The sequence below is a fragment of the Phocoena sinus genome, chromosome X, assembly GCF_008692025.1.
Source record: "Phocoena sinus isolate mPhoSin1 chromosome X, mPhoSin1.pri, whole genome shotgun sequence".
Lineage (NCBI taxonomy): Eukaryota > Metazoa > Chordata > Mammalia > Artiodactyla > Phocoenidae > Phocoena > Phocoena sinus.
In genome coordinates, this window is record NC_045784.1 from 126,407,003 (window position 1) to 126,429,111 (window position 22,109).

The following is a 22,109-nucleotide window of genomic DNA, read 5'->3' on the forward strand; positions in this document are numbered from 1 at the left end:
AGAGTCCGCCGGCCCGGCGGTCCCCGTGCTTTGAATGCAGGCTTGCCGCCTGCCTGAAGCCAGTGTGCCCGGGGAAGTGAGCCTGCAGGAGAACGTGGGGCCACCACGCCGCTGGGACAGAAGGGAGCAGAGTGGGCAGTGGAAGGAGAGAGCAGGGCCCAAGCCTGAGCATAGGAGCCGCCTTCAGAGGGCCGTGCCTCGGACCCCCGCGTCCAAGACCCTTCTCCATCCTCACGCCCTCAGTCTTAGACCCTCACCCTCCTCCCTGGCCCTCGTGTCCATTTCACGAGAGATGGTGACCTGATGGGGCTGGGGAGGCCACGTGGGCAGAATCCAGTGTCAGGCTCTCATGGGCACTAATGCCTGGCTTCCCTGTGTTTTCTCCATTATGTGGTCTGAGGCATCAGCTAGTAGGACCCCGTGGAGGACAGCTGAATCCCCCTTGACTGTTGGGGAGACAGGTCAGGCCAGTGCGGGGATGGGGCTTTGCACGCATATGGTGCGTAGCTTGAATAAGAGTCCTTCTAGTGACAAGCTGATCAAATCATGGAGACTCCCTATGCCTCGATTTCTCCATCTGTAAAATGGGCCTCCTAATAGTACAAGGCAAAAGCATTGGTGTGAATTTCCCCATGATGTGACCTGCTTGTAAAAAGCCTGGGCCAAATGAAGTGGGGGGATGTAGCTCTTGTTTACTGAGCGTGTAAGAAAGATGCGCCCTCCCCCATGTAGTGAAGGTTCCCAACCAGTACACGTCTTGTGATCCCCGCGTACGTAGATTAGCGCAGTTTTTCTTTTCTCGTGAAAATTTGTCAGGATGCTTGGACTCACCTTCCTCTTCTTCTCGCTTGTCCCTGTTCAAGATGAGGCTGTTGATTTGAGGTGTCACCTCCATTGGAACAGGGTGTTTGCAGCTTTAGGTCCCAAGTGCCTCTTTGGCCGCGTGCCATAAGTCCTGGGGGCTTTGGTATGTGTTTTCTTCATTTCAAAGTATTTTCTAATTTCCCTTGTGATGCCTTGTCCGGTCCCTGGGCTATTGTTATGGACTGAACTGCGTCCCCCCAAAATTTGCATGTTGAAGCCCTAATCTCCTAGAACCTCAGAATGTCACTGTGACTGGAGTTAGTGGTTCTTAGGTTGAAATGAGGCCATTAGGATGAGGTCTAATCCAAGATGGCTGGTGCCCTCGAGGGAAAGCGGATCAGCACACACAGGAGAGAAGGCAGGGGCTGGGGGTGCGTGCACAGAGGGTGACCACGTGAGGGGCGGTAAGAGCACGGCCACCTGCAACCAAGGAGGCCGGCCGCAGTACAAGCCACCCCTGCTGGACCCTCCCTCTCGGCCTCCTGGTCAGAACCACTGTGAGAATCTGTGTCTGCTGTTTCAGCCCCTCACCCTGTGCCGTGGGATTTGGCATCGTCCCAGACTAATGCGGGTATTTGGGACGCACGGCTCAATTTCCCTCTCTTTGCAGATTTCCCACATTTCCTTCTGTCATTGAGGTCTAATTTCACTCTCTTTGGCCAGAGAACATACTTTGTATGATTTCAGCCCTTTTGTTTGTATCCCCTTAAGTTCACTGGGGGATGCTGTGTGGCCTGACACGTGGAGTACCCTGGAGAACGTTCTAGGTACGCTTGACGAGCACGTGTCTATTCTGTTCTTGGGGCTAATAGTCTACACATGTCATGAGACCTAGTCTTTGCACAGTGCTGTTCAAATCTGTGATTCCCTTACTGCGGTGCTGTCTGGTCGCTGTACCCATAATGAAAGCAGGCTGTGTTAGTCTGCTTAGAGCTGCCATAGCAAGGTCCCACAGAGGAGGTGGCTAAAACTACAGAAATGTACTGGGTCCCAGTCCTGGTGGCTAGAAGTCCAACCTCAACTTGCTGGAAAGTGCAGTTCCAGGTGAGGGAAGGCGTCTCGTCCTGGCTCGCAGACAGCTGGTTTTCTCTTGGTCCCTCACTTGGCTGCTTCCCTGCACAGGTTGGGGGGGGGGAAGGGAGGGAGGGAGGGAGGGAGGAGAGAGAGAGAGAGAGAGAGAGACAGAGAGAGAGAGAGAGAGGGATGGAGGGAGTGATAGAGGGGAAGGGAGGAAGGGAGAGAGAGAGGGGAAGGGGGATGGAAAGAGGGCAAGAGAAGAGGGGGAGGGAGGGAGAGAGTGAAAGGGAGAGAGGGAGGGAGGGAGAGAGAGAAAGGGAGGGGGCAGGGAGGGAGAGAGAGAAAGGCAGGGGGGGAGGAGGGAAGAGAGAGGGAGAAAGGTAGGGGGAGAGAGAGAGAGAGAGAGGGAGGATGGGAGGGAGGAAGAGAGGCTGAGGGAGGGAGGGAGGCAGGGAGATCTTCGGTGTCTCTTCCTCTTTTCCAAAGGACACCGCTCTTGTCGGACTAGGGTCCCACCCTTGTGACCTCATTTAACCTTACTGACTTCCCCAAGGGTGCTATCTCCAAATACATGCAGCTTGGGATTAGCACTGCAGCAGGTGGACTTAAGGGTTGGGGTGGGAGCTGGGGGATCCATTTGAATCCATCACAGGGGGGACCGAAGTCTCCCACTTCTATTGTAGACCGGTTTCTTCCATCCCTTGTGTCCATTTTTGCATCGTTCATTTGGGGCACTGCTGTTGGGCTGCTCAAGAGACCCCCATGACGTGCACTAGCTGTTGCATTGTGACAGACGGGAGCGGCAGATGGGACCACCCCTCACCCGGGCAGACCCGGGGCTCCTCTGGCTGCTGGTGCTTGGATCATTCCTGGTACCTTGGGTCTACTTCCCCTCCTCCCCCAACCCACCTTTTTTTTTCTTTTCTGTATTTTTGGCCACCCCACAAGGCTTGGGGGATCTTAGATCCCCGACTAGGGATTGAACCCGGGCCACCGCAGTGAAAGCATAGAGTCCTAACCCCTGGAACTCCAGGCAATTCCCGCTCCCCGCCCCCTCCTTAGCAGTGTTTGGGAGGGGATGTCGCCCTATCGCTGTGACAGCCACAGAGTCCTGGCCAGGTCCCCCGGCCCATCCCCACACGTGGAGGCAGCAGCTGTGAGCTGGGGGTGTGCCCTGGCCTTCAGTGCTCTGTACACACCACTGGGCGTTGACCACAAGGACTCGCGGTATAAGCTCGACACCCCAGCGCCCAGAGGGTGGTGGAGCATGGCGCCCTTGAAGTGTTTAGCTCGAAAGGCAAGGAAAAGAGAAGCAGGAAAATGTCTCCAGACGCAGGACCCGCAGTGAAAAGCAAACCTCAATCCTGCTGTCCAGACACCAGAGAGCACCCCCAAACTGAACACCCGCAGGCCCCTGCCAGGGACCGTCACCTCCACACCTGTGCGTCTCAGGACAGTAAGGGCTCTTTTCAGACCTCTGACCGGGGAGGCCTGAGCTCTTCTCATCTGTCAAATCGAGACCCTGCTGGACACGATGACCCCGCAACTGTGAAGCCGCGGGTGCCAGGGCCTTCCTTGTGCTTGTCCAGCCCTTCAAGGGTCTTTCTAGTGAGTGGACACAGGGCGTCTGAGGGGCTTCTCCAGGTGTCTGCTAGGTGCCCGCACCGTGCCGGGGGTGGGCTGTCACCTGTCATCGTTTCCTGCTGAGGGGAATCAACTGCTCAGCCACGCCCAGGACGGAGGCGCCAAACACGTGTTGGGTGGAACATCGCTCTCAAGTCCCGTGCTCTTTATTGCCCTGCAAGGTTCTGGCCGCGTCACCACCTCCGTGTGTCTGCAGGGTCTGCCTGGTCAGGGTCCTCTGTGGGCCTGCCTGGAGGGGCCGGGTATTCCAGGAAAGAGCGGGAGCCCACGCAGCGATGGCAGAAGTGGCTCAGCGGCCAACGGATCAAGGTCAGGGGGGCGGCAGGCCTGGCGGCCACCTCAGGCATCCAGGGTGCGCAAGAGGCAGCAGCGCGGCCCCCGGGAGCTGCGCGGGGTCGGGGGGGGGAAGGCTGAGGACTTGGCGGGGTGCGGCGGCCAGGCCTGGCACGGGCCAGGGAGGACTCATCTGGGCGGGAGGCCAGGCGCAGCAGAGCCAGGGGACCTCGGCTGGCTGGGCCACCTCTGCCAGGACAGGGACTAGAGGGACCAGAACCTGCATGCGGATGCGGCGCAGGGGGCTCGGCTGCTGTCCGAGGAGGGGCTGGAGCGACAGAGCCAGTCCTGGCCAGGGCGGAGGCATGGTCGACTTGCGGGTGGCTCGGGGTCCCCTGGATGTGCTCAGGATACGGTGGGAGGCCGTCCTGAGGCTCCGCGGCGCTGGGCGCCGGGAGGTGCCCCGGGGCTGCCGGCTCGCCGTCCACCGGCCCGGATGCTGGTTTAGTGCGCACTCTCGGCTTCATCCTCACCAGGAGGTGCGGGCAGTCTCTCTGAAACAGGGGACTGTGGTAGAAGTGTAACTGAGGTCGCAGTTGAGAGAGAAAAGGAAACCCCGAGTCACAGAAGAGTTGCTCGCAAGCAGCAGCCGCCTGGCTGGGCCCCTGGGCGCCCTCCCCCAGCCGACCCAAGGCCTCTTTGGAGAAAGCGGGACCCGGTCCCAGCAGGACGCTGTGCCCCAGCTTTTACATTCCCGAGACTCGCTCACTCACCATCACCTTTCGCCCTTGGAAAATGACTGAAAATGGCCCCGTAGTATGAGTACAAGGCCCACGAAAGGGGACTTGGCGTTTGCAGGTACGAGACTGCAACAAGGTTCGGTAGCTTTCTAAGGAAGTGTCCGAATCGCCCCCTGGCCAGCACCTCCAGGGGCCAGATCGGGGACGCTGACTGCTTCCCAGGAAGGGACCTGCGCCCCAACTCAAGTGATGCTCTGGAGCTATGGGAGTCAAGGGGGCACACAGACCTCCGCCCTCCCCCCGGCGGGCCACTGTCCCCGAGCAGGAGGACGGGAAGGGCCAGCGTTGCAGCAGTGTCCTCTTGTTCCTCGGTGTGACTGCGTGTCAGGCGCGAGCGGCACTGCCCACGTGTCAGGAGTACAGGATGACGCCTTGCCCGCGTGTGCTGTGAAATGATCACCACAGGGGGTCCAGTTCACACGCATCACCTCACACAGACACACCAAAGGGAAAAGGAGGAGGGAGAGAAGTGACGTCCCTGTGCTGAGAACGCTTCGGGTCCCCCCATAACAACGTCCCAACACAGCGCGCGGCACTGCCAGCTCCGGCCGTCACGCCGGTCCCCAAGTACCACCTTTAAAGGAAGCTCTCCTGACACGCCTGCCGCCGTCCCAGGCGGCCCGGGGTTGGCACCCGCCCCCCACCCCCACCCCCGGGCCCAGCGGCTCAGACCCTGGAGAGGGCTCCTCCCCCGCCGTCCCCCGCCCTCCTTACCTCGCTCAGGACGGGGCGGGCCGCTCCTTCGTGGACAGGTTGGTCACGCAGAGGGACGTGCGCATGTCCTGGTGCACTTTGCTGAATCCGTAGCAGTTAAGCTGGCGGATGAAGCTCTTCATACATTCTGTCTTGAACACCTTGTCTAGGCCGTCCCTGTCCAAAACCTCCTTTTGAAACAGCGGCCTGTTGATGCCTATGCAAGTCCCGTCTTCATTCCACCAAATGGACGCAAAGCGACTGCTGTGGACGATCGTCCACAGCTTCCTGGGAAAGGGGTGGAAGAGCAGGCTGCCTTCCCACACGGCCTCGCAGGCGGTGCGAGGCCCTTTCAAGAAAGGCTCTTCCGTCAAATCCTGGAAAGCGGCTTCTCCAGGCAGCAGCCTGAGGTCGGGGTGTCCCGCGGGCACGGGCTGGTCCAGGGCGAGGGACTGGGGGGTGCAGCTCCCTGAGCCGAGGGCCGGAGCCGCTGTGTCGGGAGGAAGAGGCGCCTCGCCGAAGCCGGGCGCCCTGCCCGCGGCGGGGCCCTTCTCGTCCGCAGCCATGCGGCGCGCGGCGTGTCCCTCCGCCACGTAAACGGGACAGTGCAGCGCGGCCGGCAGCACCCTGGGCTCACACTCCCGCTCAGCCCCTCACAGAAGTGCTCCGGTGGCTCGGGGGTGACATCACAGCCCAGCCAGGAAGTGACATCATAAAGGGCAGGCCCGTCAGCACGTCAGCCTCCTGCTTCACGCCCGTCATCGCAGGGGGCACGAAGACACTCGTGCACGGGTGCAGAGCCACAGGCCGAGCGCTCGTGCAAACCGGGCACGGCCTTCTGGTCCCGGAGCCCCCGGGCCAGGCAGACGTGCACGGACCCACGTGTGGCCCACGAGGTCAGAGGTCCTCCTGTGTGTCCCCTGGCCTTCCGGGCCGTGCACAGCACCCACGATTTCAAGCACGAGCATCGTCCGAGACGCGGCCCACGGTCAAGGGCGCTAAAACTTTACAATTCACCTGTGAACTGGAAGAAAAACCCTCACGATGTCTGGGTCTGCAAAGTGCCTACCTTACCCTCTCCCTGGAGAGGTGTCCCATGGGTGCTGAGCAGGAATCGGACTCTGGACCCCCGCCCTCGCCCGCAGCAGCCCTTTCCCTCCATTGCCCACAGCAGAGGCCAGACTCAGATGAAACGTTCAGGGAAATTTATTAAACAGAAACATTGACTGAAACCATTGAAAAGAGGGCATAACAACACACAGAGGAACTTCTAACGGCCACCGGAGCCCACGGGTCCCGCCCCCCCCCGGGTCCTCAAAAAGGTGCCTCCGCTACACCCCACCCGGCGGCCCTCCGTCTCCCCACAGTCTCCCTTCCTGAGGGCCCCGCGGGTGGCCTCTCGCCAGGAAGATGGGCGCCGGCCATGCCCGCTCCCCGCAGGGCAGACCCTCCATTTCCGGCCCACATGCCCGGGGCCCGGCCCTGCCCTATGGCGGCCACGGGACAGTCCCACAGCAGGGCGCGCGCCACCGAGCCGGGGACGTGGAGTCCCGAGGAACAACGGGGTGGCCCAGCAGAACACAAGCCCTGGGGGGCCTCCCGCAGACCTCCTGCAGCCCCGGTCAAGGTCTTCCTTCCCAAGGTCCCAGGTGGGATCCCAGGTCCTGGGGTGGGTGCTGGCTGTGACCTCGTCCATCCCGTCCTTCCCGCCGGCTCCTGGGACTGGGCTCGGGGTCTCGACGCCGCGCAGGGCTTGGGGGAACTGCTCAGAGGAGAACACATGCACATTTCCACAACAACAGGCAGCGCTGGGCCTGAATCTATGCCCAGAAAGCACACGTCGAGCTCACGACACTGGCCCACAGAGACCAGAGCCTTGGCTGGCACGTGGCGCACCTCAGGGCTCTGCGGGGGGTCGATGGCTAGGGTGTGTGTGTTGGGGGGAGGGGAGCGGCGGCTGGGGGCTTCCTTGACACCTGGGTCCCTCTGGGGCCTACAGGGACACATTTGGGCTTGCCAGTACAGGGAGCAACCTGCCCCAGGGGATGACGAATAGGGGTCCCCTCTCAGGAGGGAGGCCCAGGCACCTTGAGTAGCCCCTAATATGGGGCCAGTAGGCTGCCGGGCCTGGCCTCCCCCTGCCTCCAAGCCTGGGGGCCCCGGGACCTGCTGAGCCTACTGGCCCGAGGTGGACCCCGGGGGGCTCATCTCTGCAGCCCCGTCTTCATTTCCCGGCTCTTCTGGGACGGGCTTGAGCCCCTCCTCGGGGCTCTCCTCGGCCTCCTGGCCTCCTGCCTGGGCGAGGCCCTCTGGCTCCCAGCCAGGACCTCCTGGGGCCACCGGGGAAGCACTGCCCATCCGGCCAGGCATGGGGACCCTGGGGGCATCTGAGGGTCCTGCCTGACCTAGGCCCGCAGGGGCGGCAGCACTTCCGTCTTCCTGAGTGGCCGCGGATGCCTTGCTGGTCTCCCCAGGGCCAGGGGCTGCCCTGGCGGCACCATGGTCTTCAGGGCCCGCCTCGCCAGCCTTGGCAGTGCCGGCAACTGCCCCACTGGCCTCCTCACGTGCCGGGTGGTCCTCGGCGCTCCCTTCCTTGGAACGGGCGGCCTGGGCGGTGGTATCTTCACCGGCCGGGGAGGCCTTGGTGCCATGTGCAGTGGTGCCTGCGGTGATGGCCTCATGGGCCGCGGCGGCCTGGGCGGCTGCTGCCAGCACTCCAACGTCCACACGGGCCTCTTCCTGCCCTGGGAAGTGCTCCCTGCTAGCCGGGTCGGCCTCCCGGGCCTCGGTCTTCTGGATGAGCCGCAGCATCCCCGCAAAGCCGGGAGGCCTCCTCATCAGCCGCATCGTCCTCAGCGTGTCCCGGAGCGTGTCGTTCAGCCGGGCCCGCATCAGCACCTGCCGGGCGCGCGCCTGGTCCGCCATGGCCGGGTGGATGGCCCTCTTCTCCAGGGCCGACTGCAGCAGGCCTTCCAGGCGCATCACGTACGCAGAGAGAGTCTCCTGGGGCCGCTGGGCACAGGTCACGAACTTCAGCCGAGCACTCCCCCGGGGGTCCTTGTTCCCAAACACCTGCACCAGCGCAGCCAGGCAGTCCTGGGCAGCCAGCTCGGGATCTTCCGCCAGGAGGCCGCGCAGGAGGTCCAGCGCGGGGCCGCGCAAGCTCTCCACCAGCCTCCTCCTCCTCTCCCTCTCAGACACGTGGCGCCACAGGTGCAGCATGTCGTTGGCCTGCTCCAGCCAGCTCTCAGAGGACTCTTCCCCGTGGCCCGGCTCTTCCATCCCAGAGAAGGTTCCCAGCTCCTGGTAGCCCATGCTGTCTAGCAGGGGCTGCAAGGCCTGCCTCCACTGCTGGGTCCCGGGCCCTGCCTCACCCATGGCGCCTGCCGCTGTCACAACTGCTTCCTCAGGCGCAGTCATTGCCTCGCCCGTGGGTCCTGCCATACTCAGAAGTCCTGCCACGCCTGCAACATTTCTGTAACCTGCAGCTCCTTCCTCATCTGACTCAGCTCCTGCTTCACCTTCATCTCCTGCTTCACCTGCAGCTCCTTCCTCACCTGCAGCTCCTGCCTCACCTGCAACTCCTGCCTCACCTGAGGGTCCGTCGTCACCTGCAGCTCCTTCCTCATCTGACACTCCTGTTTCACCTTCAGCTCCTGCTCGACCCTCAGATCTTTCCCCACCTGTAGCTCCTGCCTCACCTGAGGCTCCCTCCTCACCTGCAGCTCCTTCCTCACCTGCATCTCCTGCCTCACCTGCAGCTCCCTCGTCACCTGCAGCTCCTTCCTCACCTGCATCTCCTGCCTCACCTGCAGCTCCCTCCTCACCTGCATCTCCTGCCTCACCTGCAGCTCCCTCGTCACCAGCAGCTCCTTCCTCACCTGCATCTCCTGCCTCACCTGCAGCTCCCTCCTCACCTGCACCTCCCTCCTCACCTGCACCTCCCTCCTCACCTGCACCTCCCTCCTCACCTGCACCTCCCTCACCTTCAGCTCCCTCCTCACCTGCAGCTCCTGCCTCACCTTCAGCTCCCTCCTCACCTGCAGCTCCCTCCTCACCTGCACCTCCCTCCTCACCTTCAGCTCCCTCCACACCTAAGGCTTCCTCCTCACCTGTGTCTCCCTCCATACCTGCGACTCCCGCCTCCCCTGCAGCTTCCTCCTCCCCTGCAGTTCCTGAGTGACCTGCAGTTCCTGCCTCACCTGCCCTGCCAACCACTGCTTGTCTCTGGGGCTGCGCAGGGAAATTGGGTCTATCCTGTGAATCAGCATCAGGGGCCTGGGGCAGGCAGACCACAGTCCAGGGCCCTCCCTTGCCTGGTATTTGGTGGGGGAGCAAGCTTCGATTTAAACACTCAGCAAACTCGACCAGGGCAACACTCGACCCCAGCTCCTTTCTGTAGACCTTGCCCAGCACTCGGTACCTGCCCAGGGAATGCAGGGCAGCCTGCACAGCCTCCTGGAATTCCTGGTCTTTGCAGTCATCTGGGATTCCCAGGATGAGCAGAGATCGCTGAGCGTTCACGCCCATCGACCTGCACCAGTCCCGCAATACCGCCAGAGCCATCGCCATCTTCGAGGACCTGAGGGTGGGGGAAGCGATCAAACAGGTGTGCACAGGCTGTTGAAGTGTGGGAACCGGCCTGTGGGTGCAAAGAGGAGAGAATCATGTTTGTGCCACACAGCCCACCCTAGTGCCCCTCACAGCAACAGCCTGGAGCACCTCCCTGCCCTGTTTGGTTTGTTTGACTTTAGGAAACTTTTTTTATAAATTACATTTATTTACAGGATAGAAGGCTAGGGACTTCCCTGGTGGCGCAGTGGTTAAGAATCCACCTGCCAGTGCAGGGGACGCAGGTTCGATCCCTGGCCCGGGAAGATCCCACAAGCCGCGGAGCAACTAACCCCATGCGCCGCCACCACTGACCCAGCGCTCTAGAGCCCACGAGCCACAACTACTGAGTCCACGTGACACGACTACTGAAGCCCACATGCCTGGAGCCCGTGCTCTGCAACAAGAGAAGCCACCGTAATGAGAGGCCTGCGCACCGCAACGAAGAGTAGCCCCCGCTCGCTGCACCTAGAGAAAGCCCGCGCGCAGCAACAAAGACCCAACGCAGCCAAAAGTAAGAATAAAATTTAAAAATAATAACAAAAGAGCACTTGTTGCGTACGACTCAAGAAACAATAATAAAATAAAATAAAATAATTAAAAAAAAAAAGACAGATAGAAGGCTCGTCACCTTTTCTACATTTCTGGCCTCGGTTTTAGGAAGCTGCCTTTTTCCCAAGGAATTTCTCAAGTCTTCCAATTTGTTAGCATAAACATTTCCATAATATCCCATAATATTCCCCTATATCCTCTTTTTTAATGTACATCTGATCCGTAACGTTGGCCCTCTTTCATTCCTCATATTGGTGAACAGCGTTCTTTCTATTTTTCCGTGATTCATCGTTCTAGGACTTTCTCGGTTTCCTTGCTCTTTTGAAAGAAGCGCATGGCTTTGTTCGTCGTGTCCATAATTTGCTTTCTATCACTGATTTCCTCTCTTAGCTCTCTTATTACTTCATTTTATGTTTCCTTTGCTTCTTCTTCTAGCATCTCTAAATGGACTGTTAGCTCACTGATTTTATGTCCTGACTCTTTTCTAACAGAAGCATTTAGAGGAATACAGTTTCCTCCTGTCGCTTTTTGCTGCCTCCCACTAATTTTGGTAAGTTGTGCTTTCTTAGTATTCACGTTGAGATATTTTCTAAGTCCCTCTGCGATTTTTTTCTTTGATCCATGGGTTTCCCAATATTTGAAGATATATTATCATTAGTACCATCAACTAAAATTCCCCCGTGACGAGAAAACTTATCATGTAAACTTGCAATACTGGTAAATTTATGGAGACTTTTTTACAACTCTGGTACGGCGTGTCCGGGTGAATGTGCAAAGCACCCTCGTAAAGAATCTGTGTACTCTGTGTGGAGGCCAGGGCCTTGCCCTGCCCACCCACCTCTGCAATTCCTGTGCCACCCGGACAGAGGCGACCTGAAGCTCTCGATGCCTCATGCAGCGGGCCAGAGCCCCTCCCTGGACCCCCACAAATCCATCTGCCATGGCCAACAACCTCCACGAGATCACAGCAGCCCCAGCGCCTCCCCCTCTCAGCATCACTTACGCCCCCCGTGGCCAGGCGGCTCCTCCCCGGCCCCTCGCACTACATCCCCTCCATACACCCTCCCCCACCCACCAGCTGGGGGCGCTCCGCTCTGGGCCCTGGAAGCCGGGCGCCCCGCCATGCGTACGGGCCAGACTGCCTCTCTCACCTCCCCACACCGGGGAGTCCTCCCCCGAGCACACTCAGCGCCGGGGGCTCTCGCTTCTCGTACCCCAGACGCACAGCCCACCCGTCTTGCCCCCGCCCACCCGGAAGCCGGAGCCCCCTAACTGCCACGAGCGTCCTCCCCCCCACCCCACGCCCCGCCCCGGCGGGAGCTCCCCTAACGCCTACCGCACCCACGCCCGGGAGTCCTCCCCATCGACCCCCGCCTCAGCCAGGAGTAGCTCCCCCTTCCTCCCGCCACACGCAGCAGCCGTTAGCCCTCCCCTCCCGTCTCGGCCCCCGGGGTGGGGCCCGCCCGTGCCGTCCTCCCCACCCCCGCAGCCAGTCGTCCTCTCTTCTGGCCCCCAAAGCCGGCCCCACCCGACCGGCAGGAAGCCCTCCGCTCCGGCCCCCCCCACGCTTAGCCATTAGCCCCACCCTCTGCACCCCGACTCCAGAACGCCCCCCACCAGCCACCCCGGAAGCCAGCGGTCCTCCCCTCTGACCCGCTCACTGGGGGACCCTTCCCTCAGCCCCCCTTCAGCCCGCTACCCTCCGCCGCCGCTCCCCCACTCCCAACCGAGCAGCCCGTAGCCCTCCCCCGACCTCCACTCCTTCCCAGGGCCCCCGGTACCTGCGGAGTCCAGCCCCCGGCAAAGCCCCCGCCTGTCTCCTGACTTGCTCTGACTCTGTGGATGGCTCCGGAGTCCCGCTCACGAGGGGCTGAAGAGCTCGTCTCAGCAGAGCAGCCGAAGAGCTCGTCTCAGCAGAGCAGCCAGGAACCGTGCAGCCGACTGTCCCAGGCACTCTGTGCGAACGCCACGTGCGTTTCCGGCTGCTCCCGGAAGCCCCAGGAAGATGAGGGAGAAAGTTCTAGCCGTCTCTTTACAGGGAAAGTGGTTGGATCAGAAGAGCACGTGAGGAGGCGCTTTGCTACGGAAGCACCAATAGCCACGCGCACTGAGGGCCTGAGGTCCCAAGGCTTGGCGCCTCCGGAAGCAAAAGACACGCCCATTGGCCTTCCACCAATAGGAAGGCCTCCCTGCAAGGCTGCGGAGTTGGGGGAGCAAACTTGGCGATGCAGAGCCCATTGTGGCAAGTACGTCCACTTGTCTTCACAGGTGGTTTTCTACTGTGATTGATAATGTCATAAACCTATTCTTATTTCTTTGGTTTGTTTTAATTTTTGAATTTTATTTATGTATTTTTTTATACAGCAGGTTCTTATGAGTTACCCATTTTATACATATTAGTGTACATTTGTCAATCCCGATCTCCCAATTCATCACACCCCCCGCCCGCCCCCACCATTTTCTCCCCTTGGTGCCCATATGTTTGTGCTCTATGTCTGTGTCTCTATTTCTGCCCTGCAAACCGGTTCATCTGTACCATTTATCTAGGTTCCACATATGTGCATTAATACACGATATTTGTTTCTCTCTTTCTGACTTCCTTCACTCTGTATGACCGTCTCTAGATCCATCCACGCATCTACAAATGACCCAATTTCGTTCCTTTGTACAGCTGAGTAATAAATAATAGTCATAAAGCTCTTCTTCGTATGGACTGATTTCTTGTCTAGTTGTATCAACTAGCCATCTTCTCACAAGGCACGAGAGAATGAGTCAGCCGTCTGGGGCCTCTTTTATAAGGGAGGTAATCTCATTCATGAGGGCTCCCCCCTCATGGGCTAATCACTTCCCAGGGCCCCACCTCCAAATCCCATCCCTTTGGGGGTTAGAATTTAACAGGTGAATGAGGGGCAGGGGTTTACAAATATTCAGTCCATAGCAGTGTCTGTCCAACTATTGTTGCTCCTATGTTCCCTTTTTCCTGCTGAGATAATCAAGGTTTTCATTTACATTTTAACTTCTCTACTGCCTTTTTAGGCAATTATCAGTTTTTACTAAAACTTTACAATTCACCTATGAAATGGAAAAAAGCGCTCACCATCTCTGGGTCTGCACAGTGCCTACCCTACCCTCTCACTGGAGAGGTGTCCCATGGGTGCTGAGCAGGACTCCGACGCTTGACCCCCGCCCTCACCTGCAGCATCCCTTTCCCTCCATTGCCCACAGCAGAGGCCAGACTCAGCTGAAACTTTCAGAGAAATTTACTAAGAGAAACTTTGACTGAAACCATTGAACAGAGGGCATGATAACACAGAGGAACTTGTAACAGCCACCAGAGTCCGGGGGTCACGGCCCCCCCACCAGGGTCCCCAACAATGTGCCTCCACTACACCCCACCTGGCGGCCCTCCATCCCCCCAACTGCCTCCCTTCCTGAGGGCCCTGCGGGTGGTGTCTCGCCAGGAAGATGGGTGCCGGCAATGCCCGCTCCCCCAGGTCAGCCACTCCCCCTCTGGCCCACATGCCCGGGGCCTGGCCCTGCCCTATGGCTGGAACAGGAAAGTCCCACAGCAGGGCACCCACCACTGAGCGGACGACGGGGTGTCCCGAGGAACAACGTGGTGGCCTTCAGTTGTACTGCTAATTACTTTCACATTTCCAAGTAAATTCCTATTCCAATGCCATGTTATCTTGTTCACCATCACAAAATAGTATGGGAATCTTACAATTTGTTTTACACAATTGCAAAACTCTTGTCATTGAACTGAACTAATGCAAATACATGTGTGATTAATGTCATTTGCAAACTTAGATACTGAAGCTTATTAAGCCTTCTTTGAAATGAGACAATATGTGAAAAATTCCCAAAGAAAACAGAGATGAAATTCCATGTCATCTTACACAACAGGAACCCAAAGATGCTACACACCATGTTCCCCCCACTCGCAGGGGCCCTCACTACTTGGAAACTCGACCGCTCTCTCTTCAAACTCAGAGTGAAGGACCAGCCTCACTTGCTACCAGTGAACTTGGGCCTGGAAGGAGCCTGGTTGCTGCTCTGGCTCAGGCTCCCTCTTCTCGTCGCTCACACCCTCTGCACACAGGGATGGGAAGGACCTGGGATCCAAGCTACTGACCCTGAGCAGATGCTCCAGGACCTGCCACTTGCTGGTCTCCGCGTAGGCCCGGGCACCCCACAGGAACTCGCAGCGGGCAGGGTCGCTGTGGGGCACCTGCCGGTCCTCCAGGTAGCCCTCCTGCACCCACACTTCGGTGAGCAGCTCCCCGGGCTCCCCATAGATGCAGGGCTCCCTCCCGGCACACACCCCCATGTTGCCGAGCACTCCCCACACCTCCTCCTCAGGGGTGCGGTCACCGAACAGGGTGATCACGCCCAGGACCAGCACCAGGAGGCCGGCCTCGGGCGTGCTCTGCCCGTCGCTCAGCACCGCATCCCAGGTGAGGCCCAGGGTGGGGACCAGGACGTAGGTGCGCTCGCGGGGGTCCACCTCCTTCACGTCCAAGCCAAACACCAGCTGCATGCACTCGCAAGCGTGGCTGAAGACCAGGGGGAAGTGGTCCCGATGCTCCCGGAGGACCATACTCAGCATCTCCGTCTTGGAGGTCGGCTCCCTGGGGCGATACTTGAGCAGGAACGCCACCAGGTCAGCCATCAGCACAACAAGTGCCTCCTGGGGCAAGGACTCCGCATAGGTGGAGAAGGAGGGGGCTCCAGGGGAGGCGGAGGACCAGGGGGATGTGGCCTTCTCCCCCGCAGCCCCCAGCAGCGGCGCCTCCACCGGACCCTGGGTCGGGACTGGGGCCTGAAGGTCGGCCTCAGGCTGGCGGAGCTCACTCATCTCGACCGGGGGCCTGATCACTGGGGTCGGGCCGCCCACGGGAGTGTGGTGTGGGCAGGGGACCTCATACCTGGGGTAGAGAGGGGTGTGAGCGGCCTCGGCGGAGAAAGGCACCCTGGGCAGCTCTGACAAAGGCCACTTACAGGTCGCCTCTTAAAGGCTGCCCTCGGGCCTCACAGGGGCGCTCCTCCTGGGCGGCCTGTCCCCTGCCAACCTGAAGAAGGAAGTGAGGGGGCTCCTCAGGGTGCAGCCAGCACGGCCCCAGGTTCTGGGGCTGTCAGGGGGGTGGGGTGACTTGCATGTTGGGGTGCCCTCTGTTCTGGGAGGGGGAGCCCCTGGGTACACACTCAGGGCACGCACCTCCCCTGGACTCCTGGCGCTGCCTGGGCCTCCTCTGCTCTGTGCCCTGACGACACGGTCTCAGACCTGGGCCTTCGCCTCCCGGTTCCTGGAGCCCCTGTAAGAGGAATGGAGGGCGCACCTCTTGTGTAGACTGTGGCACAGCTCTGGGCCTCGGTGCTGGTAGGAGAATTGGACCGGACTCCGTGAGGTCCCCCCAGTTCTGAGTTCTGGGGTGGGTGGTCCCCTCGGGGCTCACTCGTCGTGCTCACTCTTCCCCTTAAGGGCCTGGACCCTCTCCTTTGCAGGCCGGAGGAGAAACTCAGAACAGGACCCCGAATCTGAACAGAAAGCAGAGAGGGGGTCCCACAGGTGGCCGCACCTGCCCAGGGCCTCCCGAGGGTCCTAGGATGGAGAGATGCTGGGTCCTCACCTCCTCCTCACGTCCTGCCTGGCCTCCCAGCACTAACCACAGGGGCAGGTTTCTGTTGAGGCCCCTGTTCCAGGGCTGGGGGTCTGCTCAGTCCTCCCTCGGGGTCCTGGGAGTCCACCCTCTGCGGACCTGAAGGCTCACCCCTCACACCAAACACCTGACCTCCTGAGGACCCCGACCCAGAGGTCAGGAAACATCTCATCTGCTGACCGCGCTCTGGCGCCTCCAACGCCCCCGCGGAAGGGCGAAGGATCCCTCCCTGTGTTGGGGTCTAACGTCCTCAGCCCTTCCTTCCTCGCGTGCAGGCTGGACTCTGGGCAGGACCTGGGATTGTCCCGTCTGCCAGTGTGAGTCCCTGCTCCTTATACCAGGTCTCCAGTCTCTGAGAGACCCTGACGTCAGGACAGGCCTACCGTGCTCATCCCACCCCGGGGCCTCCCACGGCCACCTGCAAGGGCGGTGATCTGGTGGGTCCCTTTTGTCCTCCCTCAGGGTCCCCTCAGTCCTGCCTAAGGGCCCTAACCTTAGTCCACCAAGGACGTGACATTTTACCCTCCGCGCTCATGAGACCCCGCCCCTTATCCCAGGCCCCCAGCTTCTCTGAGACCCGGAAGTCAGGAAGTGCTGATGTGTTCATCCCGCCCTATGACCTCACTGGGCCAACTCTGTTCTGGGGTCCACGTTTTCCTCAGTCCTCCCTCAAGGCCCTCACCTTGAGTCCACGCAGGACCTGGGGTCTAGCCATAGCACACCTGAGACCGGACGCTTATACCTGTTCCTAAGCCTCCCTGAGACCCGGATACGTGAGGACTCGCTGCCAAGTGCTCATTCCGCCCCAGGGCCGCCCAGGGCTGAAGGCAGGGAAGGGTATAAGGGTCAGGGTGTCACAGAGACTGCCGAGCGGGTATAAGGGGCGGGGTCTCATAGAGGCTACGGAAGGGTATAAGGAGCGGGGTCTCAGGCGGGCACAGGAGAGAATCCAGTTACTGCTTGGAGTCAAGGTGAACACCCTGAGGGAAGACTGAGGGGAGCCTGGACCCCAGAACAGAGTTGGCCCTCGGAGGCCATAGGGCGGGATGAGCACGTGCAGCACTTCCTGACATCCGGGTCTCAGAGAAGCTGCGGAGGGGCACAGGGGCGGGGTCTCAGATAGGCTGCGGAGGCGGTATAAGGCTTGGGGTGTCTGGTGGGCACGGGAGAGAATCCCAGGTCCTGCGTGGAGTCAAGGTGAGTGCCCTGAGGGAGGACTGAGGGGAGCCTGGACCCCAGAACCGAGTTGGTCCTGGGAGGCCATAGTGCGCGATGAGCTCATGCATTTCCTGACATCCGGGTCTCAGAGACGCTGGGGAGGGGGAGCACGGGGCGGGGTCTCAGAGAGGCTGCTGTGGCGGTATAAGTGTCTGGGTGTCTGGTGAGCCCGGGAGAGAATCCCAGGTCCTGTGTTGAGTCAAGGTGAGCACACTGAGGGAGGACTGAGGGGAGCGTGGATCCCAGAACAGAGTTGGCCCTGGGAGTCCATAGGGCGGGATGAGCACGTGCAGCACTTCCTGACATCCGGGTCTCAGAGACGCTGGGGAGAGGGAGCACGGGGGGGGTCTCAGAGAGGCTTTTGTGGCGGTATAAGGGTTTGGGTGTCTCGCGGGCATGGGAGAGAATCTCAGGTCCTGTGTTGATTCAAGTTGAGCGCCCTGAGGGAGGACTGAGGGGAGTCTGCACCCCAGAACAGAGTTGGCCCTGGGAGACCATAAGGTGGGATGAGCACGTGCAGCACTTCCTGACATCCGGGTCTCAGAGACACTGCGGAGGGGGAGCACTGGGCGTGGTCTCAGAGAGGCTGCGGTGGAGGTATAAGTGTCCTGGGTGTCTGGTGAGCACGGGAGAGAATCCCAGGTCCTGCGTTGAGTCAAGGTGAGCACACTGAAGGAGGACTGAGGGGAGCCTGGATCCAGAACAGAGTTGGTCCTAGGAGCCCACAGGGCGGGATGAGCACGTGAAGCACTTCCCTGACATCCGGGTCTCAGCGACCCTGGGGAGGGGGTGTAAGTGGAAGGGTCTCAGAGAGGCTGGGGAGGGGGTATAAGGGGCGGGGACTCAGGCGGGCACAGGAGAGAATCCAGGTACTGCGTGGAGCCAAGGTGAGGGCCCTGAGGGAGGACTGAGGGGAGCCTGAACCGCAGAACAGAGTTGGCCCTGGGAGGCCATAGGGCGGGATGAGCACCTGCACCACTTCCTGACATCCCAGTCTCAGATGCTGGGGAGGGGTGTAAGGGGCGGGGTCTCAGAGAGACTGGGGAGGGGGTGTAAGGGGCGGGGTCTCAGGCAGGCACAGGAGAGAATCCAGTTCCTCCTTGGAGTCAAGGTGAGAGCACTGAACGAGGACTGAGGGGAACCTGGATCCCAGAATAGAGTTGGCCCTTGGAGACCAAAGGGCGGGATGAACAAGTGCAGCACTTCCTGACATCCGGGTCTCAGAGACACTGCGGAGGGGGAGCACTGGGCGTGGTCTCAGAGAGGCTGCGGTGGCGGTATAAGTGTCTGGGTGTCTGGTGAGCCCGGGAGAGAATCCCAGGTCCTGTGTTGAGTCAAGGTGAGCACACTGAGGGAGGACTGAGGGGAGCGTGGATCCCAGAACAGAGTTGGCCCTGGGAGTCCATAGGGCGGGATGAGCACGTGCAGCACTTCCTGACATCCGGGTCTCAGAGACGCTGGGGAGAGGAGCACGGGGCGGGGTCTCAGAGAGGCTTTTGTGGCGGTATAAGGGTTTGGGTGTCTCGCGGGCATGGGAGAGAATCTCAGGTCCTGTGTTGATTCAAGTTGAGCGCCCTGAGGGAGGACTGAGGGGAGTCTGCACCCCAGAACAGAGTTGGCCCTGGGAGACCATAAGGTGGGATGAGCACGTGCAGCACTTCCTGACATCCGGGTCTCAGAGACACTGCGGAGGGGGAGCACTGGGCGTGGTCTCAGAGAGGCTGCGGTGGAGGTATAAGTGTCTGGGTGTCTGGTGAGCACGGGAGAGAATCCCAGGTCCTGCGTTGAGTCAAGGTGAGCACACTGAAGGAGGACTGAGGGGAGCCTGGATCCCAGAACAGAGTTGGTCCTAGGAGCCCACAGGGCGGGATGAGCACGTGAAGCACTTCCTGACATCCGGGTCTCAGAGACTCTGGGGATGGGGAGCACGGGGCGGGGTCTCAGGGAGGCGATATAAAGGTCCGGGTGTCTCGTGGGCACGGGAGAGAATCCCAGGTCTTACGTTGAGTCAAGGTGAGTACCCTGAGGGGAGCCTGGATCCCAGAACACAGTTGGCCTTGGGAGTCCATAGGGCGTTATGAGCACGTGCAGCACTTCCTGACATCCGGGTCTCAGAGACGCTGCGGAGGGGGAGCATGGGGCGGGTTCTCAGCCTGGGGAGGTGGTATAAGGGTCGGGGTGTCTGGTTAGGACGGGAGAGAATCCCATGTCCTGCGTTGAATCAAGGTGAGCGCCCTGAAGGTGGACTGAGGGAAGCGTGGACCCCAGAACAAAGTTGACCCTGGGACGCCATAGGGCGGGATGAGCACACGCAGCAGTGCCTGACATCCGGGTCTCAGAGACGCTGGGGAGGGGAGCACGGGGCGGGATTTCAGAGAGACGAGGGAGGGGGTATAAGGGGCGGGGATGTCTGGTGGGCACTGGACAGAATCCCAGGTCCTGTGTGGAGTCAAGGTGAGGGCCCTGAGGGAGCACTGAGGGCAACCTGGATCCCAGAACAGAGTTGGCCCTGGGAGGCCGTAGGGAGGGATGAACAAATCAGCTCTTCCTGACATCCGGTTCTCAGAGAAGCTGGGGATCTGGGATGAGGGGCGGGGTCTAATGAGGGCAGAGGGTAAAATGTCACGTCCCTGGTGGACAAAGTTTAGGGCCCTTAGGCAGGACTAAGGGGACCCACCAGATCATCACCCTCGCAGGTGGCCATGGGAGGCCCCGGGGCGGGATGAGCACAGTGGGCCTGTCCTGACTTCAGGGTCTCTGAGAGACTGAGACCTGGTATAAGGAGCAGGGACTCACAGTGGTAGACGGGACAGTCCCAGGTCCTGCCCAGAGTGCAGCCTGCACGCGAGGAAGGAAGGACTGAGGACGTTAGACCCCAACACAGGGAGGGATCCTTTGCCCTTCCGCGGGGGCGTTGGAGGCGCCAGAGCACGGTCAGCAGATGAGATGTTTCCGAACCTTTGGGTCGGAAGTCCTCAGGAGGTCAGGTGTTTGGTGTGAGGGGTGAGCCTTCAGGTCCGCAGAGGGTGGACTCCCAGGACCCCGAGGGGAGGACTGAGCAGACCCCCAGCCCTGGAACAGGGGCCTCAACAGAAATCTGCCCCTGTGGTCAGCGCTGGGAGGCCAGGCAGGATGTGAGGAGGAGGTGAGGACCCAGCATCTCCCCATCCTAGGACCGTCGGGAGGCCCTGGGCAGGTGCGGCCACCTGTGGGGCCCCCTCACTGCTTTCTGTTCAGATTCGGGGTCCTGGTCTGAGTTTCCCCTCCGGCCTGCAAAGGGGAGGGTCCAGGCCCTTAAGGGGAACAGTGAGCACGACGAGAGAGCCCCGAGGGGACCACTCACCCCAGAGCTCAGAACTGGGGGGACCTCACGGAGTCCGGTCCAATTCTCCTACCAGCACCGAGGCCCGGAACTGTGCCACAGTCTACACAAGAGGTGCGCCCTCCATTCCTCTTACAGGGGCTCCAGGAACCGGGAGGCGAAGGCCCAGGTCTGAGGACCGTGTCGTCAGGGCACAGAGCAGAGGAGGCCCAGGCAGCGCCAGGAGTCCAGGGGAGGTGCGTGCCCTGAGTGTGTACCCAGGGGCTCCCCCTCCCAGAACTGAGGGGACCGCACTACACCCAAGTCACCCCACTGCCCTGTCAGCCCCAGAACCTGGGGCCGTGCTGGCTGCACCCTGAGGAACCCCCTCACTTCCTTCTTCAGGTTGGCAGGGGACAGGCTGCCCAATAGGAGCGCCCCTGTGAGGCCCGAGGGCAGCCCTTAAGAGGAGACCTGTAAGTGGCCTTCGTCAGGGCTGCCCAGGGGGCCTTTCTCCGCCGAGGCCGCTCACACCCCCTCTCTTCCTCAGGTATGAGGTCCACGCCTGTCACCCGTGCCCACACTCCCGTGGGCGGCTCGACCCCAGTGATCAGGTCCCCGGTCGAGATGAGTGAGCTCCGCCAGCCTGAGGCCGACCCTCAGGCCCCAGTCCCGGCCCAGGGTCCGGTGGAGGCGTCGCTGCTGGGGGCTGCGGGGGAGGAGGCCGCATCCCCCTCGTCCTCCGCCTCCCCTGGCGCCCCCTCCGTCTCCGCCTATGCCGAGCCCTTGCCCCAGGAGGCACTTGGTTCGCTGATGGTTGACCTGGTGGTGTTCCTGCTCCTCAAGTATCGTAGCGGGGAGCCGACCTCCGAGGTGGAGATGCTGAGTACGGTCCTCCCGGAGCATCGGGACCACTTCCCCGAGGTCTTCCGCCACGCTTGCGAGTGCCTGCAGGTGGTGTTTGGCTTGGATGTGAGGGAGGTGGGCCCCCGCGATCGCACCTACGTCCTGGTCCCCACCCTGGGCCTCACCTGGGATGCAGTGCTGAGGGCCGGGCAGCGCACGTGCGAGGACGGCCTCCTGGTGATGGTCCTGACCATGATCACCCTGTTCGGTGAGCGCGCCCCTGAGGAGGAGTTGCGGGGAGCGCTCAGCAAGCTGGGGTTGCGTGCCAGGAGGGAGCTGCTCACCGAAGTGTGGGTGCAGGCTGGCTACCTGAAGTACCAGCAGGTGCCCCACAGCGACCCTGCCCGCTACGAGTTCCTGTGGGGTCCCCGGGCCTACGCGGAGGCCAGCAAGTGGCAGGTCCTGGAGCATCTGCTCAGGGTCAATAGCATGGATCCCAGGTTCTTCCCATCCGTGTCTGCAGAGAGCGTGAGCGATGAGGAAGAGGGAGCCTCAGCCAGAGCAGCAGCCAGTCCCACGTCCAGCAGCTTCTCCCGTGGGGCAGGAAGGGGGGCTGATCCTTCACTCTGA

General features: G+C 60.8%; 4 protein-coding genes across 4 annotated transcripts; 2 read left to right on the plus strand and 2 right to left on the minus strand.

The window, feature by feature from the left end:
* Positions 1–7,440: 7,440 nt before the first annotated feature.
* On the minus strand, positions 7,441–9,857 carry LOC116747603 (paraneoplastic antigen Ma6E-like). Its single transcript, XM_032620008.1, has 3 exons — positions 9,011–9,857; positions 8,813–8,884; positions 7,441–8,689 (listed from the first exon to the last, which is right to left on the minus strand). Exons 1-3 carry the CDS (start codon positions 9,855–9,857, stop codon positions 7,467–7,469), a joined length of 2,142 nt encoding a protein of 713 aa, XP_032475899.1. The 3' UTR covers positions 7,441–7,466.
* Positions 9,858–11,394: 1,537 nt separating this feature from the next.
* LOC116747232 (proline-rich receptor-like protein kinase PERK2) lies at positions 11,395–12,033 on the plus strand. Its single transcript, XM_032619011.1, has one exon. The coding sequence runs from the start codon at positions 11,395–11,397 to the stop codon at positions 12,031–12,033; it is 639 nt and encodes a 212-aa protein (XP_032474902.1).
* A 2,436-nt stretch (positions 12,034–14,469) lies between these two features.
* LOC116747233 (melanoma-associated antigen 10-like) lies at positions 14,470–15,312 on the minus strand. The gene has a single exon (XM_032619012.1). The coding sequence runs from the start codon at positions 15,310–15,312 to the stop codon at positions 14,470–14,472; it is 843 nt and encodes a 280-aa protein (XP_032474903.1).
* A 5,948-nt stretch (positions 15,313–21,260) lies between these two features.
* Positions 21,261–22,109, plus strand: LOC116747234 (melanoma-associated antigen 8-like). The gene has a single exon (XM_032619013.1). It carries the CDS (start codon positions 21,261–21,263, stop codon positions 22,107–22,109), a length of 849 nt encoding a protein of 282 aa, XP_032474904.1.

Bases quoted from the DNA above. Each gene is read 5' to 3' on its own strand.
- LOC116747234 (XM_032619013.1), top strand. From the start codon at position 21,261: ATGAGTGAGCTCCGCCAGCCTGAGGCCGACCCTCAGGCCCCAGTCCCG.
- LOC116747603 (XM_032620008.1), bottom strand. From the start codon at position 9,857: ATGGCTCTGGCGGTATTGCGGGACTGGTGCAGGTCGATGGGCGTGAAC. The intron at 8,885-9,010 runs GTGAGGAGGGAG...ACGGACCCTCAG, and splicing joins AGGTGAGGAAGGAGCTGCAG to GTGAGGCAGGAGTTGCAGGT. The intron at 8,690-8,812 runs GTGAAGCAGGAG...CTGAGGAAGCAG, and splicing joins AGGTGAAGCAGGAGATGAAG to TTGTGACAGCGGCAGGCGCC.
- LOC116747233 (XM_032619012.1), bottom strand. From the start codon at position 15,312: ATGAGTGAGCTCCGCCAGCCTGAGGCCGACCTTCAGGCCCCAGTCCCG.
- LOC116747232 (XM_032619011.1), top strand. From the start codon at position 11,395: ATGGCCAACAACCTCCACGAGATCACAGCAGCCCCAGCGCCTCCCCCT.